The 17,665-nt window shown below is 35.2% G+C and overlaps 1 protein-coding gene across 1 annotated transcript; it reads left to right on the forward strand.

Annotated features, from left to right (window-relative positions):
* The first annotated feature begins 11,021 nt into the window (after positions 1 to 11,021).
* LOC137235465 (uncharacterized) lies at positions 11,022 to 13,888 on the forward strand. Its single transcript, XM_067758462.1, has 2 exons — positions 11,022 to 13,732; positions 13,811 to 13,888. Exon 1 carries the CDS (start codon positions 11,153 to 11,155, stop codon positions 12,947 to 12,949), a length of 1,797 nt encoding a protein of 598 aa, XP_067614563.1. The 5' UTR covers positions 11,022 to 11,152; the 3' UTR covers positions 12,950 to 13,732; positions 13,811 to 13,888.
* The last annotated feature ends 3,777 nt before the right edge of the window (positions 13,889 to 17,665 follow it).

Consider the following 17,665-nt stretch of genomic DNA (forward strand, 5'->3'; position numbering starts at 1 on the left):
AGATTGTGGTTCTTCCTGAACTTTGTCAGGGGCCTTGCACTGAACCCGTTTTCACATACACTATTATGAATATATGTGCAGCCGCATGCAACTTAACTTTCACACCAAGCGCGAAAGGTTTTTAAAAAATCAACCGTCTTGCTTGGTGGTTCAAATGAAATCTAAAAATCTTTATTGATCTTCTCTTATTTATACCTTATTTACTTACCACTACATACAATTGCTTCGCGCTTAAGTTCTAAGTAATGTGAAGCTTAAATGTTTACTTAAAACCAATTTCATCATCTGATGAATTAGGTTTAGCCTTGAAATGGCTTGCCCTTGAAAAATCAATAAAAATAGCCAAATGAATATTTGAGTCATTATTTACTTTAGCTTTTCCTGTTTAGATTAAAAATGCAGAGCTTAGGATATTTGAGATATAATTTACTTTAGCTCTTCCTGTTTAGAATCAAAATGTGTGGTTACTAATTGGCAGTGTAGCAAAGACACATCTGACTCATATGCCTAAGTGTTTCAATGAAGCTATATTTGTTTACTTGGCGGGTAAGTACTATGGGTGAATGGTGGCGTTAACTCATCCTCTTCTAAATCGAAGCGTCCCGTCTTCGAATATATAGTTGTAAGTTGATTTATTTGATTTGACAATTTCATCAATATTTTTTCCTGTTCTATAGATTTTTTCTACTTAATTTTAAAATCAATACATATGATTAATTTATAAATGAAATATATAATTATACTAATGGACAAAAGAGTAGTAAATGACCACCAAACGGGATTCCTTTTTATACTCAGTTGAGCAGAGCTCACAGAGTATATTAAGTTTGATTGGATAACGGTTGGTTGTACATATATAAAGGAATCGAGATAGATATAGACTTCCATATATCAAAATAATCAGGATCGAAAAAAAATTTGATTGAGCTATGTCCGTCCGTCCGTCCGTCCGTCCGTCCGTCCGTTAACACGATAACTTGAGTAAATTTTGAGGTATCTTGATGAAATATGGTATGTAGGTTCCTGAGCACTCATCTCAGATCGCTATTTAAAATGAACGATATCGGACTATAACCACGCCCACTTTTTCGATATCGAAAATTTCGAAAAACCGAAAAAGTGCGATAACTCATTACAAAAGACAGATAAAGCGACGAAACTTGGTAGATGGGATGAACTTATGACGCAGAATAGAGATTTTGGACAATGGGCGTGGCACCGCCCACTTTTACAAGAAGGTAATTTAATAGTTTTGCAAGCTGTAATTTGGCAGTCGTTGAAGATATCATGATGAAATTTGGCAGCAACGTTACTACTATTACTCTATATGTGCTAAATAAAAATTAGCAAAATTGGATGAAGAACACGCCCACTTTTTAAAAAAAAATTTTTTTTAATTCAAATTTTAACAAAAAATTTAATATCTTTAATGTATATAAGTAAATTAAGTCAAAATTCAACTCCAGTAATGATATGATGCAACAAAATACAAAAATAAAAGAAAATTTCAAAATGGGCGTGGCTCCGCCCATTTTCATTTAGTTTGTCTATAATACTTTTATTGCCATAAGTCGAACAAAAATTTACCAATCCTTCTCAAATTTTGTAGGAGCATAGATTCTATGGCGGTAACTGTTCTCTGTGAAAATGGGCGAAATCGGTGGAAGCCACGCCCAGTGTTTATACACAGTCCACCGTCTGTCCTTCCGCTCGGCCATTAACACAATAACTTGAGCAAAATACGATATATCTTTACTAAACTTAGCCCACGTACTTACCTGAGCTCACTTTTTCTTGGTATAAAAAATGGGCGAAATCTGACCATAACCACGCCCACTTTATCGATATCGAAAATTACGAAAAATGAAAAAAATGCCATAATTCTATACCAAACACGAAAAAAAGGGATGAAACATGGTAACTGGATTGGTTTATTGACGCAAAATATAGCTTTGGAAAAACCTTTGTAAAATGGGTGTGACACCTACCATATTAGGTAGAAGAAAATGAAAAAGTTCTACAAGGCGAAATCAACAGCCCTTGGAATCTTCGCAGGAATACTGTTAGTGGTATTGCATATATAAATAAATTAGCAGTACCCGACAGATGATTTTCTGGATCACCTGGTCCACATTTTGGTCGATATCGCGAGAACGCCTTCACATATACATCTAAGGGCCACTCGCTTTTAAAACCCTTATTAATACCTTTAATTTGATATCCATATCGTACAAAAACATACCAGAGTCACCCCTGTCCCACCCTAATGGCGATATCTCGAAAAGGCGTCCACCTATAGACCTAATGCCCCCTCCCTCTTAAAATGCTCAGTAACACCTTTCGTTTGATACCCATATCGTACAAACATTCTAGAGTCACCCCTGGCCCACCCTAATGGCGATATCTCGAAAAGGCGTCCACCTATAGACCTAGTGTCCACTCCCTCTTAAAATGCTCAGTAACACCTTTCGTTTGATACCCATATCGTACAAACATTCTAGAGTCACCCCTGGCCCACCCTAATGGCGATATCCCGAAAAGGCGTCCACCTATAGACCTAATGCCCACTCCCTCTTAAAATGCTCAGTAACAGCTTTCGTTTGATACCCATATCGTACAAACATTCTAGAGTCACACCTGGCCCACCCTAATGGCGATATTTCGAAAAGGCGTCCACCTATAGAACTAAGGATTACTCCCTTTTAAAATACTCATTACCACCTTTCATTTGATACCCATATCGTACAAACACATTCTAGAGTCACCCTGGCCCACCCTAATGGCGATATCTCGAAAAGGCGTCCACCTATAGACCTAATGTCCACTCCCTCTTAAAATGCTCAGTAACACCTTTCGTTTGATACCCATATCGTACAAACATTCTAGAGTCACCCCTGTCCCACCCTAATGGCGATATCTCGAAAAGGCGTCCACCTATAGACCTAATGCCCACTCCCTCTTAAAATGCTCAGTAACACCTTTCGTTTGATACCCATATCGTACAAACATTCTAGAGTCACACCTGGCCCACCCTAATGGCGATATCTCGAAAAGGCGTCCACCTATAAAACTAAGGATTACTCCCTTTTAAAATACTCATTACCACCTTTCATTTGATACCCATATCGTACAAACACATTCTAGAGTCACCCCTGGCCCACCCTAATGGCGATATCTCGAAAAGGCGTCCACCTATAGACCTAATGCCCACTCCCTCTTAAAATGCTCAGTAACACCTTTCGTTTGATACCCATATCGTACAAACATTCTAGAGTCACCCCTGGCCCACCCTAATGGCGATATCTCGAAAGGGCGTCCACCTATAGACCTAATGCACACTCCCTCTTAAAATGCTCAGTAACACCTTTCGTTTGATGCACATATCGTACAGACACCCCTGGTTCACCTTTATGGCGATATCTCGAAACGGCGTCCACCTATGGAACTAAGGATCACTCCTTTTCAAAATACTCATTAACAGCTTTCATTTGATACCCATATCGTACAAACACATTATAGAATCACCCCTGGTCCACCTTAATGGGGACATCTCGAAAAGGCGTCCACCGATAGACCTAAGGCCCACTCCCTCTTAAAATGCTCAGTAACACCTTTCATTTGATACCCATATCGTACAAACAAATTCTAGAGTCAGCCCTGTCTACCTTTATGGCGATATCCCTAAATGGCGTTCATCCATAGAACTATGGCCTACTCTCTCTTAAAATACTCTTTAATACCTTTCATTTGATACACATGTTATACAACCACATTCCAGGGTTACCCCAGATTGATTTTCCTTATTTTGTCTCCATAGCTCTCAACTGAGTATGTTATGTTCGGTTACACCCGAACTTAGCCTTCCTTACTTGTTTTTTCTTGCTTAAGTGGCGTTAGTACATTAAAATTGTTCAATCTTAGATCTATATTTTTTGTTTCAACATACTGTTTCACAAAATAAGGTTTAAATTGTCCATCTTTTAGGTATTTTAAAATTTTTCCTGATGGATTTTCATATCTTACATTATCTATCATAACCAAGTCTTGAAAGGTTATCAAATAAACGCCCTGTAGAGTATGATTATTAACTTTATGTTATCCTGCAATTATTATAGCTCCATCTTTTACTATTCTTATGGGTTCATTCGCTTCATTTAGCTTTGTACAGTTTGCTGGTTTAGTATTCAACAAATTTGATAAACATGTGACATTTTTCCCTATCATACAAAAAGCATTATTTAATTCCCTTTTACAAAATTTAGCGGAATAAAATTCATTGTAACATTTTATTATTTCATTTTCAATTAGCAATTTTCCATCATTTTGTGCTATATCTATTGTTTTATATAATTTACACATCTTATTTACTTTTGGATATTTAATATAAAAAACTATTAAATTATTACTTTGTGCGATCTTAAATTCTGAAACATCTATGACATCTATCAAGTTCAGTGATTATAAGTCTGTTTCTTTGTCTTAAAAAGGTCACTTCATTAGAGCTACATTGTAGTTGTTTTACTATTTGTGTTAATTCCGTTATTGTTTTAAATATTTGAGAATTGGTTGTAAATTGTTTATTATTATTATCTATTAAATCATTTACTCTGTTTGTTATTTGCATAAAATCGTCATGGTCAGGTGTACCTGTAATCCACTTCCACACTGTTCCCAACTCGTTAATCCCCCTTTTTTGTCTATTATTATCAGTTTTTAATTGGTTTCATATTTTTCCACAACGTCATGAAACAATGATAAATTTGTTAAGTGATATATTGTTCCATAACTTTCAAAAATTGCTGCATCTTCCTCCTCCACCAATATATAATTTTCTCTGGTGTAATCAATTATGTCCGACGCGACAATAGTGAGATTCAAAAATGTCAATGAGATTTGTATGAGTTTCTTCATCCCTATAAAATAACGTATTTAAACTTTAATATTATTCTTATGAATTATTCTGTTTCTGTTCTGTATTTTAACTTTATTCCCCAAATCTTCTACTATTACCTGCTTTTTATACCTCGGTTTTAATTTATTTCTTTCTCCATATATTTTTTCATATATAACCTCACCCTTGTGATAATTTTTCTGAAGCCTTTTTTTATTATGATGCTTTAACATATTTTCCTGCACCGATTTTAGTCTATCCCTTATATTAGCATGAGTTTCTTTATTGAATAAAATATTACAAGGTTGTTTACCTGTTACTGAATGTATTGTTTTATTAAACTGCTGTACCGCCCTCATAATTGATTCGAAATCACTTATTAGACGGTGCTCTTGTTTCAAACAACGTGAAATTTCTATGAGTGTTGAATGAACTCTCTCTATTTGGCCATTGCTAGTGCTGTGGCGTGGCGTACAGTAATAAATTTGTATATTTAACCTTTCCATTAGAGATTTGAATTGTATCGTACTCAAACCTGGTTCATTATCTAAAACTATACTTCTAACATCTGGGAATGTCTGTAGAAGTTCTAAAACCGTATTTTCTAATTTTACCTTATCATCAATGTATTTCACCACAAGATACTTAGAATAAGACTCCACACATGTCAGAAATTTTAATTTCTGCGCAAAAAAAATATCAACATGTAGTTGTTCCCCTTCTTTTTCTGGAATGGGTGCCTTACCTATCGTAATAAGTTTTGGATGTCTTTCATATTTATTATTATTACATATATTACAATTTTTTACATATTGCTTAAATTGCTTTATCATTAACGGCCAATAGTATTGCTGTCTAATTTGAGCTATATTTTCTATATAATTCCTATGTGCCCTATTATGAGTTTGTTCAATAATTATTCCTTGATCCTCTCTATTGGTTATATCATTCGGAAATGACTTCGAATATAGAAATTTCATCGTAGGGTATGCCTCCCTTAAAACATGTTTAATCTCATAAAGCACCTCAGGTGTGCAAAATATTCCTGTTACTATTTTTGGATTTAAATATTCCGTCAAAACTGGAGTTATATTTTCCGGCAAGTCGTATTCGACCAAAAAACGCTTGTTACCAAATGAGAAGATGGTTTCCAACGTTGTAATTCTTACCCCTTTCTCAATTAAAATTTGCTGTTTAAAATGATTTAATGGTTTTTTTTTGTTGCATGAATTTGATATTCATCACTACTCTCTGCGGAATGTTGGGTACCCGTTAATGAATCACCCGAATTACTTGATTCTTCTGAAGTAGATAAATTATTTAAAATCTGTCTTGATAATGCGTCTGCAACGACATTTGTAGCCTCTGGCATATAAACAATCTTTGGCGAATATTCTTCAGTAAACGCTCTCCATCTTTTTATTTTAATGTTTGGATTTTTTTCGGAAATTGCAAACGACAATGGCTGATGATCGGTATGAATTTCCAAATCATTCACTCCATAAAGATAATTACGTAAAGCTTTTAACGCCCATACTATAGCAAGCAATTCCTTCTCATTAGTAGCATAATTCAATTCTGTAGAGTTCAATGTCTTTGAAATAAACACAATAGGGTTTCCTTCCTGTGACAATACGGCCCCTAAAGCCACATTCGAAGCATCAGTGGTCAACACAAATTTTTTATTATAATCAGGCTGTGTCAATTCTATATGTTGAGATAATAATCTTTTTCATTTTTCGCAAGCAGCGATGCCCTCTTCATCAAGGTTAATAATTTTCTTTTTTGACAAATGATGCGAAATTCTTCCATTTTCGCCCTGTAAATGCTTGGTTAATGGCGTCGCTATTACTGCGTAGTTTTCCACAAACTTCCTATAATAACCCGTCAATCCCAAAAATCCTCTCAACTGACGTAATGTTTTTGGTGTTGGGTAGTTTTTTATTGTTTCAATTTTTCTTGGATCTGTCTTAATGATATCTTTTGCCACTACATAACCCAAAAATTCTACCTCTTCTTGGTAAAACTTTGACTTTTCTGAAGATATTTTCATATTTGCTTTTTTAAGTATTTCAGTTACCGACCTCAAATGTTTTTTGTGATCTTCCAAATCCTTTGAAAAAACTATGACATCGTCGACATAGACATGGCAAAACTTTCCCACAAATTCCCTCAACACATTATCCATAGTTCGCTGAAAAATACTCGGTGCATTTTTCAACGCAAACGGCATTCGTAAAAATTCATATTTCCCGTTATTCACTGAAAATGCCGTTTTTTCTATGTCACTTTCATTCATCAATATCTGGTGAAATCCAGACTCCAAATCAATAGTGGAAAAATATTTAGATCTTCCCATATTTACAAGTATTACTTCCGGATTAGGCATTGGATATCTATCTGATACTGTTTTTTCATTAAGTTTTTTAAAATCAATTACCAGTTAATTTTGGACTTCCATCTTCATTCATGCCCTTATTTGGAGCAACCCACACTGGAGAGTTATACGGACTTTTACTTTCCCTAATTATGCCGTTTTGCAACAAATTTTGAATTTCTTCATTAACAAATTTGTTCACTGACATAGGATAAGTGTATTGCTTTGACCAAACTGTTCTTTCCTCAATTGTTCGTATTTCCGCTTTGATGTCAATGCGAAAGGGCAAATTTAAATTCAAATCACTATGTGCTGTGCTAACTTCTTTTCTTATTTTTTCCTGCAAACTTTTTATTGAAGCTTCCTCTTCTTTAACAACCTCGTCCCTATTTCCTTCGATAAATAACCCCGAAGCCTCCAAACACAGATTATTCAGTATGTTTCCGGATTTCAAAAAAATTTTTCCAATTATTCCCTGTTTGTTTTTTAATTCAACACTCTTTATTTTGGATTTATTTGGATTTATTTCGGTTGGTGCTTTCAAAATTATATCTTCTGAAATATTTTTTGTGGGATATTCGTTTCCCATATTGCCGGTATCACCTTCGGCAGTCGCTTTAGTACCTTCCTGTTTCAAGGAAGAAAAATATTTTTTAATACTATATTGCCGGTAAAATCTTCGGCGGGAGCCTTAGGACTTGTATATCCCAAGGGGTTTAAATGTTTACTCTTAACAGTTTTCTTTGTATCTTTAAATTTGTTTGCTTTAATTTTTTTGGTTTTGCCGGTAAAAGCTTCGGCGGGAGCCTTAGGACTACTGTGTCCCAAGGGGTTTAAAATTGCATTATTGTTGCCAGTATATTCACTGTCTGCCATTTCAGATTCAATATCCGAAATAATTATGGTTTCTTCTCTATTATTATTTATTATTATTTTTTTATTTTCAAAATCCACCACCGCATTAATTTTCCTTAAAAAATTGAATCCAATTAAGAGATCGGATTCCAAATTATCGATCTCATAAAACATCTGTTTTATACCAAACAAATGTATTAGGTGGTAATATTTTATTATGGTATAACCGTTAATGGTTTTTACTCTTTTATATATGGCAAGCTCATTTTTATTTTTATAAATTCCTGCTTTTATGTAGCAACTTGTTGCTCCAGTATCAATTAAAATTTCAAAATTTTTACATATAGCTTTGTCATATTGCAGGATATATGGCAAGCTTAGCTTTGATCTAAAAAATGTTCCTCATCAATATTATTAACTCGTTGTGCTTTGTTTGGTGGTTGAACACTTAACTGTGCACTAGCATGTGGTCTTTTATCAGCCACATTGCTCTGATTAATTATTTCGATAATTACTTTGAATATTATTTGGCATTTGTTGTGGTCGGTTTTGAATCTGGATACTCCGATCGACATCCATAGGTGTCGGTCGAGGTTGATCATGCTCTTGAACCGTCCTTTGGTTGTAATCAATTTGTGGTTGGCTTTGCCCTAACCGTAAATTATTGCCAAAGTTATTTCTTCGAGGTTAGCTTTGTGCAAATCGTAAATTATTATTAAAATTGTTGTTAAAATTATTTTGTTGCCTACCCTTAACTATGTCCGAAAAAGTTGGTGCTTTTCCAAACTGTAATGCGAAATTTGCTGGCATATTATTTGATTCAAGCTCTTGAGCTTTCGCAAGAGCATTTGGCAAATCACTTGGCGAAAGTGAAAACAATACTTGGGAAAAATTGCCATTTAATCCCGTAATAAATATTCGTAACGCATCGCGCCTATTTTTAGAATTTAATTCTTTGGTAACTGCACCATCTTATCCATACGTCATTATAGTTTTATTTATAAGTAAGGTTAACTTCTCATTCACTTTATTATAATATTCAATGATAGTGTTATTGCCCTGACGCAATATACTCATCTCCTGCTCAATAATATGAGCAGGTCTCTTGTCAGCGTACGCGAAATCAAGGCGGGCCAATATGGCGTCAAAGTTCAATACTGTGCCGTGATTTGAAAGTATATCATTTGCTTCATTAGTTACCTTGTTCCTCAATATTGTCAAGGCAGCGAAATACTTACGGCTACCCCTAATGTACAAGCTCATTGTATTGTTAGCTGACTCCCTCCAGCTAACATACTTAGTTGGTCTACCACTAAATTCCGGTAAAGATTTTATGACATCCAAAGATTCATCGCAATGAATCTGGGGATCTATTTCTTCTGTCCTATAATCCGTCACTGTTGCTGTTCTTGTAAGGTTCTCGATTTTCCTTTTCAAATCCGAGACCTCCAATTTAAGAGAAGCAATGGTAGCTGCTATTAATCTGGCTATAATTGCCTCATTATCTCCATTTACTGACATCTTAGAAAAACTCTCTATCAAACTGTCCAGAATGTCGCACAAAAAAATAAAACAATTTCCTCCTTAATTTAATTCAAATTAATAAAATGGCTTTCTCTTAAGTCTTTGGTTATTCTTTAAATACGGACACTTTTTATTTCATGGTTATTACCACAATAATTGCAATAGTAAAGTCTCTCGTAACGGGGAAGACTCGCCCATACAAACGTTTGATTTGTTTTAAAATTCCGTGAAAATATTCTTAGTTATAATTCCTAGTTTCAATGTAAATACATAACTTATAAATAAACAGCGACTCACTGTAGTTGTCTTCTACTACGCTATCAGTTTGATCCTTTGTTGCTGCTACTGGTGTTCTTGTTACTGCTACTGATGCCCTCTTGTAATTTCGTGGCTTTTGTTTGATATTTGTTTTATCACTCTCTTATTTTATTTTGTTAGTGTCGATTAGATGTTCGTTTTCACTTTGTCTCATAGCTTTGCTTCACTTTGTTTCGTAATCGAAACTTATAGAGTTAAAAAGTCCTTTGATTTTGTTTAACTTTTCTCGTATTTTATGCGATACTTGTTTGTATTTTGTTTTCGTAACTAGGGATTTTTTCCTCTTTTAATTGTTACTTTAGGAGGTTTAAAACAGCTCCTGGTTTTGTTTTACTTTTCTCATATTTTATACGATACTTGTTATACTCAGTTGAGCAGAGCTCACAGAGTATATTAAGTTTGATTGGATAACGGTTGGTTGTACATATATAAAGGAATCGAGATAGATATAGACTTCCATATATCAGAATAATCAGGATCGAAAAAAAATTTGATTGAGCCATGTCCGTCCGTCCGTCCGTTAACACGATAACTTGAGTAAATTTTGAGGTATCTTGATGAAATTTGGTATGTAGGTTCCTGAGCACTCATCTCAGATCGCTATTTAAAATGAACGATATCGGACTATAACCACGCCCACTTTTTCGATATCGAAAATTTCGAAAAACCGAAAAAGTGCGATAATTCATTACAAAAGACCGATAAAGCGACGAAACTTGGTAGATGAGTTGAAATTATGACGCAAAATAGAAAATTAGTAAAGTTTTGGACAATGGGCGTGGCACCGCCCACTTTTAAAAGAAGGTAATTTAAAACTTTTGCAAGCTGTAATTTGGCAGTCGTTGAAGATATCATGATGAAATTTGGCAGGAACGTTACTCTTATTACTATATGTACGCTTAATAAAAATTAACAAAATCGGAGAAGGACCACGCCCACTTTTAAAAAAAAAATTTTTTTAAAGTAAAATTTTAACATATTGCTGATTTTTGATAGCCTTGTAAGTACTTATTATTGTAAAAAATACAATCAAACACGAATACAATAATCGGACCAACAGGTATATCAAACGATACCAACAAATAACCAAACAAATTACAAAACTATCCCAGTCGACCAAGTTTTTGGAGAGATGCAAGCGGAGCGGACTAACACCGAATTTTATTAGTGATGCAACAAAAACGATCATGTACATCATAAGCAACAACACCAGTAGCAGCAGGATACCAAGTAAGTTCACCAACAGAGTGTCCACATATATTAGCAAAGTGCAAATAAAATTATTAAACATCATAATATGTATCAAACATGAACTCCTAAGACAAAAAAAGAGGGAATCGGAAAAAATGAAAACAGAGATTTCTCATATACTTGACTTGCATCACTCAAAAAAGTTTTTCGACAGTGAAAATGTACTGCTGGACAAACTTACCAACAATATCAAAAAGACACAAACCAACAAGTACGAAAAACTAAGACAAAAAGAAATGGAAAAATTAAATATTAGGGTAGTCCCACAATGGTTTCGAAACTTAACACAGATAGAAATCCCACACAACATACAGTGGCTATTATCCCTTGGCCCAAAATACGCCCTTGCGTCCGATAATGAGAAGTTTCCATTGTTTAAGTTTATAGCAGACGGGGAGAACATCATACAAACTGTAAAAGATAGAGATATGCAAGAAATAGCCAGAAATAATTTCACGACACTAATACAGGATCACTTAAAGAAAAAGACGACTTCATTCCGAGACAAATTTATATGCCAAACCTTAGAAGACACAAAACGGTTCCTCAAACAAAACAAACAGTTAATCATACTTAATGCCGACAAGGGCAATGTTACGGTTGTCATGGACAAAAAAGAATACGACTCAAAAATACAGACGGTAGTCAACGACATCTCTACCTACAGGGTTTTAAAACGCGATCCGACTAACAAATTACAGGAGAAAAACAATGAATTAGTACAACGAATGTTCAACAATGGCAATATAGATGCCCAAGAAAAGAAATTTCTACTATGTAAAAACGCAAACACACCGAGAATTTACGGATTACCAAAAATTCACAAAGAAAATATACCTGTACGGCCTATATGCTCCTCGATTGACTCCCCGTCATACAATTTATGCAAATATGTCGTGAAAATTCTTGAAAAAGTTACTATGTCGTCCAAGTATAATGTTAAGGACTCGACAGAATTTAAAAACAAAGTGGGGGGCACGTACATATATGATGATGAATGCTTGGTGTCCTTCGACGTAGTCTCCCTGTTCCCAAGCATTCCAGTTGATGTGGCCTTGGAAATCATTTCTTCAAAGTGGGATGAAATAAAAGAGTACACAACGTTAACAAGGGAACTTTTTTTAACGATTGTCAAATTTTGTATAAAGGAGAATAGATATTTCAAATACAATGAAAAGATATATGAACAACGGACAGGAATGCCCATGGGTTCCCCAGCCTCCCCGGTCATAGCAGACATCGTCATGGAAGAGCTGCTAACAAGATTTGAGATGGAAGCCAAATGTAAACCACGCCTACTAACTAAATATGTAGATGATTTATTTGCGATTGTCAAAACGGATGAAGTAGAGAATATGCTGAAGGAACTCAACAGCTACAACAAGAACATCAGATTTACAGTGGAGGTCGAAAAAGACGGTCAACTACCATACCTTGACACGCTAATAAACACGCACAACAATAAAATATATTTTGACTGGTACAAAAAACCCACAGCTTCGGGAAGATTAATCAACTACAACTCACACCATGAAAGGAAAACAATTTTAAATACAGCCAAAAACTTCATCAGTAGGGTACTCACTATTAGCGACAGAATATACCATGGAAAGAATATTGCGATTATAAAGAAAACTCTAGAAGAAAATGAATTCCCCAGTAATCTCATCAACAAACTCATACGAAATTTCAAAATTAGAACCTCTAATGATGAGGCAACACGTGAAACGTAAAAATATACAAGTCTATAGTATATGTTCCAGGAATATCGGAGAGAATAAAGACATCGCAATTATATGATAAAGAGAAAATTACACTAGCGTTCACATATAACAATACGTTACGACAGGTTTACAGCAATACTAAGGACAGAATCTCGAAAGATGAGAAATCCAACATCATTTATAAAATTCCATGCAACGGTGACGGGTCCCACTTATGCGATAAGGTATATGTGGGGACAACCAAATTAAAGCTAAAGACAAGGATTTCCGGTCATATGTCCAATATAAAGCTTAGAAACATTGCTTCGGACAATAAGACGACCTTGACAGCGCATTGTAAGGATACTGGTCACTATCCTGACTTCAAAAATGTTTCTATCTTGGATATTGAGAAACATTATAATAAGCGTTTTACTTTGGAAATGCTCCATATTATGAGCACACCTAATGATAAGAGAATGAATTTTAAAAGCGACACCGACCAATGTGCATATGCATATCGACATCTATTGCTGAAACAACAACAAAATGCAGTGCAAGCTTCACGGTGCTCAGCAAATTCAAACAGCGTCCAGCCAACATCCCGCTCAAAATCTATCCAATGACAACAACTAAACACCATAGTTATGGCTCATGCATTTTATCTGTCTTATTGTTCTTTGTCCTATGTATTATTGTTATTGCAAAAATTTGTTTACACTTGCGGTATTTTCTATTGTTTACTTTCGTTGTTATGCTTTATTATACTTAATTTTTGAACATCTGATCAGTCGATCAAACATAGTCATATGTGTAAGTTGCTTTATTATATACCTATATGCAAAATATAATATTATTCTAATAGTCCTTTTTTCTATTTGTGTTTGACAGTCCTGAAGATGATTTCAGACTGAAATCGAAATATCGACGAAGTAAAACTAAAACACAACTTTAAATATTGTGTTTTATTTAACTAAGGCCTATCAGCTCATTAAAAATTTTTTACAATAGTAAAATTTTAACAAAAAATTTAATATCTTTATAGTATATAAGTAAATTATGTCAAGATTCAACTCCAGTAATGATATGGTGCAACAAAATACAAAAATAAAAGAAAATTTAAAAATTGGCGTGGCTCCGCCCTTTTTCATTTAATTTGTCTAGGATACTTTTAACGCCATAAGTCGAACAAAAATTAACCAATCCTTTTGAAATTTGGTAGGGTCATAGATTTTATGGTGCTAACTGTTTTCTGTGAAAATGGGCGAAATCGGTTGATGTCACGCCCAGTTTTTATACACAGTCGTCCGTCTGTCCTTCCGCATGGCCGTTAACACGATAACTTGAGCAAAAATCGATATATCTTTACTAAACTCAGTTCACGTACTTATCTGAACTCACTTTATCTTGGTATGAAAAATGAACGAAATCCGACTATGACCACGCCCACTTTTTCGATATCGAAAATTACGAAAAATGAAAAAATGCCATAATTCTATACCAAATACGAAAAAAGGGATGAAATGTGGTAAGGTAATTGGATTGTTTTATTGACGCGAAATATAACTTTAGAAAAAACTTTATAAAATAGTTGTGACACCTACCATATTAAGTAGAAGAAAATGAAAAAGTTCTGCAGGGCGAAATAAAAAACCCTTAAAATCTTGGCAGGTATTACATATATAAATAAATTAGCAGTATCCAACAGATGATATTCTGGGTCACCCTGGTCCACATTTTGGTCGATATCTGGAAAACGCCTTCACATATACAACTACCACCACTCCCTTTTAAAACTCTCATTAATACCTTTAATTTGATACCCATTTCGTACAAACTCATTCTAGAGTCACCCCTGGTCCACCTTTATGGCGATATTTCGAAAAGGCGAACACCTATAGAACGAAGGCCCACTCCCTTTTAAAAATACTCATTAACACCTTTCATTTGATACCCATATCGTACAAGCAAAGTCTAGAGTCACCCCTGGTCCAGAAAGGCCCACTCCCTCTTAAAATACTCATTAACTCCTTTCGTTTGATACCCATATTGCACAAACGAATTCTGGAGTCACCCCTGGCCCACCTTTATGGCGATATCGCGAAACGGCGTCCACCTATGGAACTAAGCCCCACGCCCTTTTAAAATAATCATTAACACCTTTCATTTGATACCCATATCATACAAACAAATTCTAAAGTCACCCCTGGTCCACCTTTATGGCGATATCTCGAAAAGGCGAACACCTATAAAACGAAGGCCCACTCCCTTTTAAAAATACTCATTAACACCTTTCATTTGATACCCATATCGTACAAACAAAGTCTAGAGTCACCCCTGGTCCACCTTTATTGCGATACCTCGAAAATGCGTCCACCTATAGAACTAAGGCCCACTCCCTCTTAAAATACTCATTAACTCCTTTCGTTTGATACCCATATTGCACAAACGAATTCTAGAGTCACCCCTGGTCCACCTTTATGGCGATATCTCGAAAAGGGGTCCACCTATAGAACTAAGCCACACGCCCTTTTAAAATAATGATTACCACCTTTCATTTGATACCCATATCGTACAAACAAAGTCTAGAGTCACCCCTGGTCCACCTTTATTGCGATACCTCGAAAATGCGTCCACCTATAGAACTAAGGCCCACTCCCTCTTAAAATACTCATTAACTCCTTTCGTTTGATACCCATCTTTCACAAACGAATTCTAGAGTCACCCCTGGCCCACCTTTATGGCGATATCTCGAAACGGCGTCCACCTATGGAACTAAGGATTACTCCCTTTTAAAATGCTCATTAACACCTTTCATTTGATACCCATATCGTACAAACGCATTCTAGAGTCACCCCTGGTCCATCTTTACGGCGATATCTCGAAAAGGCGTCCATCTATAGAACTTAGGTCCACGCCATTTTAAAATACTCATTAATACCTTTCATTTGATACCCATATCGTACAAACGCATTCTAGAGTCAACCCTGATCCACCTTTATGGCTATATCCCTAAATGGCGTCCACCTATAGAACTATGGCCCACTCCCTCATAAAATACTCTTTACACTTGATACACATGTCATACAAACACATTCCAGGGTTTCCCTCGGTTCATTTTCCTACATGGTTATTTTCCCTTATGTTGTCACCATAGCTCTCAACTGAGTATGTAATGTTCGGTTACACCCGAACTTAACCTTCCTTACTTGTTTTTATTTTGATTTGGTAACTAGAGATTTATGTCTCTTTTTATTGTTACCTTTAGGAGATTTTTTTTTTTTAAATTGCTCCTGGCAGGATCGCCACTTAACTTTCACACGAAGCGCGAAATGTTTTTAAAAAATCAACCGTCTTGCTTGGTGGTTCAAATGAAATCTAAAAATCTTTATTGATCTTCTCTTATTTATACCTTATTTACTTACCACTACATACAATTGCTTCGCGCTTAAGTTCTAAGTAATGTGAAGCTTAAATGTTTACTTAAAACCAATTTCATCATCTGATGAAATAGGTTTAGCCTTGAAATGGCTTGCCCTTGAAAAATTAATAAAAATAGCCAAATGAATATTTGAGTCATTATTTACTTTAGCTTTTCCTGTTTAGATTAAACATGCAGAGCTTAGGATATTTGAGATATAATTTACTTTAGCTCTTCCTGTTTGGAATCAAAATGTGTGGTTACTAATTGGCAGTGTAGCAAAGACACATCTGACTCATATGCCTAAGTGTTTCAATGAAGCTATATTTGTTTACTTGGCGGGTAAGTACTATGGGTGAATGGTGGCGTTAACTTGCATATATATATGTTATGATAACACCATAAAATCTTCCTGAACTTTGTCAGGGGTCTTGCACTGAACCCGTTTTTACAAACATTATTATGCATATACGTGCAGGCGCATGCATATATATATTTTATGATAACACCATAAAATCTTCCTGAACTTTGCCAGGGGCCTTGCACTGAACCCGTTTTCACATACACTATTATGCATATATGTGCAGGCGCACGCGTTTATATATTTTATGATAACATCGTAAAATCTTCCTGAACTTTGTCAGGGGCCTTGCACTGAACCCGTTTTCACATACACTATTATGCATATATGTGCAGCCGAATGCATATATGTATATATTTTATGATAACAACATAAAATCTGCCTGAAATTTGTCAGGGGCCTTGCACTGAACCCGTTTTGACAAACACTATTATGCATATATGTGCAGGCGCATGCATATATATATTTTATGATAACACCATAAAATCTTCCTGAACTTTGCCAGTGACCTTGCACTGAACCCGTTTTGACATACACTATTATGCATATATGTGCAGGCGCACGCATATATTTTATGATAACACCATAAAATCTTCCTGAACTTTGTCAGGGGCCTTGCACTGAACCCGTTTTCACTTACACTATTATGCATATATGTGCAGGCGCATGCATATATATATTTTATGATAACATCATAAAATCTTCCTGAACTTTGTCAGGGGCCTTGCACTGAACCCGTTTTCTCATACATAATCATGCATATATTATGTTCAGGTGCATGCATATATATATTTTATGATAACACCATAAAATCCTCTAGAACTATGTCAGAGGCCTTGCACTGAACCCGTTTTGACATACACTATTATGCATATATGTGCAGACGCATGCATATATATATTTTATGATGACAACTTAGAATCGTCTAGAACTTTTTCAGGGGCCTTGTACTGAATCCGTTTTG

Source organism: Eurosta solidaginis, chromosome X (genome assembly GCF_040869045.1).
Source record: "Eurosta solidaginis isolate ZX-2024a chromosome X, ASM4086904v1, whole genome shotgun sequence".
Taxonomy (NCBI): Eukaryota; Metazoa; Arthropoda; class Insecta; order Diptera; family Tephritidae; genus Eurosta; species Eurosta solidaginis.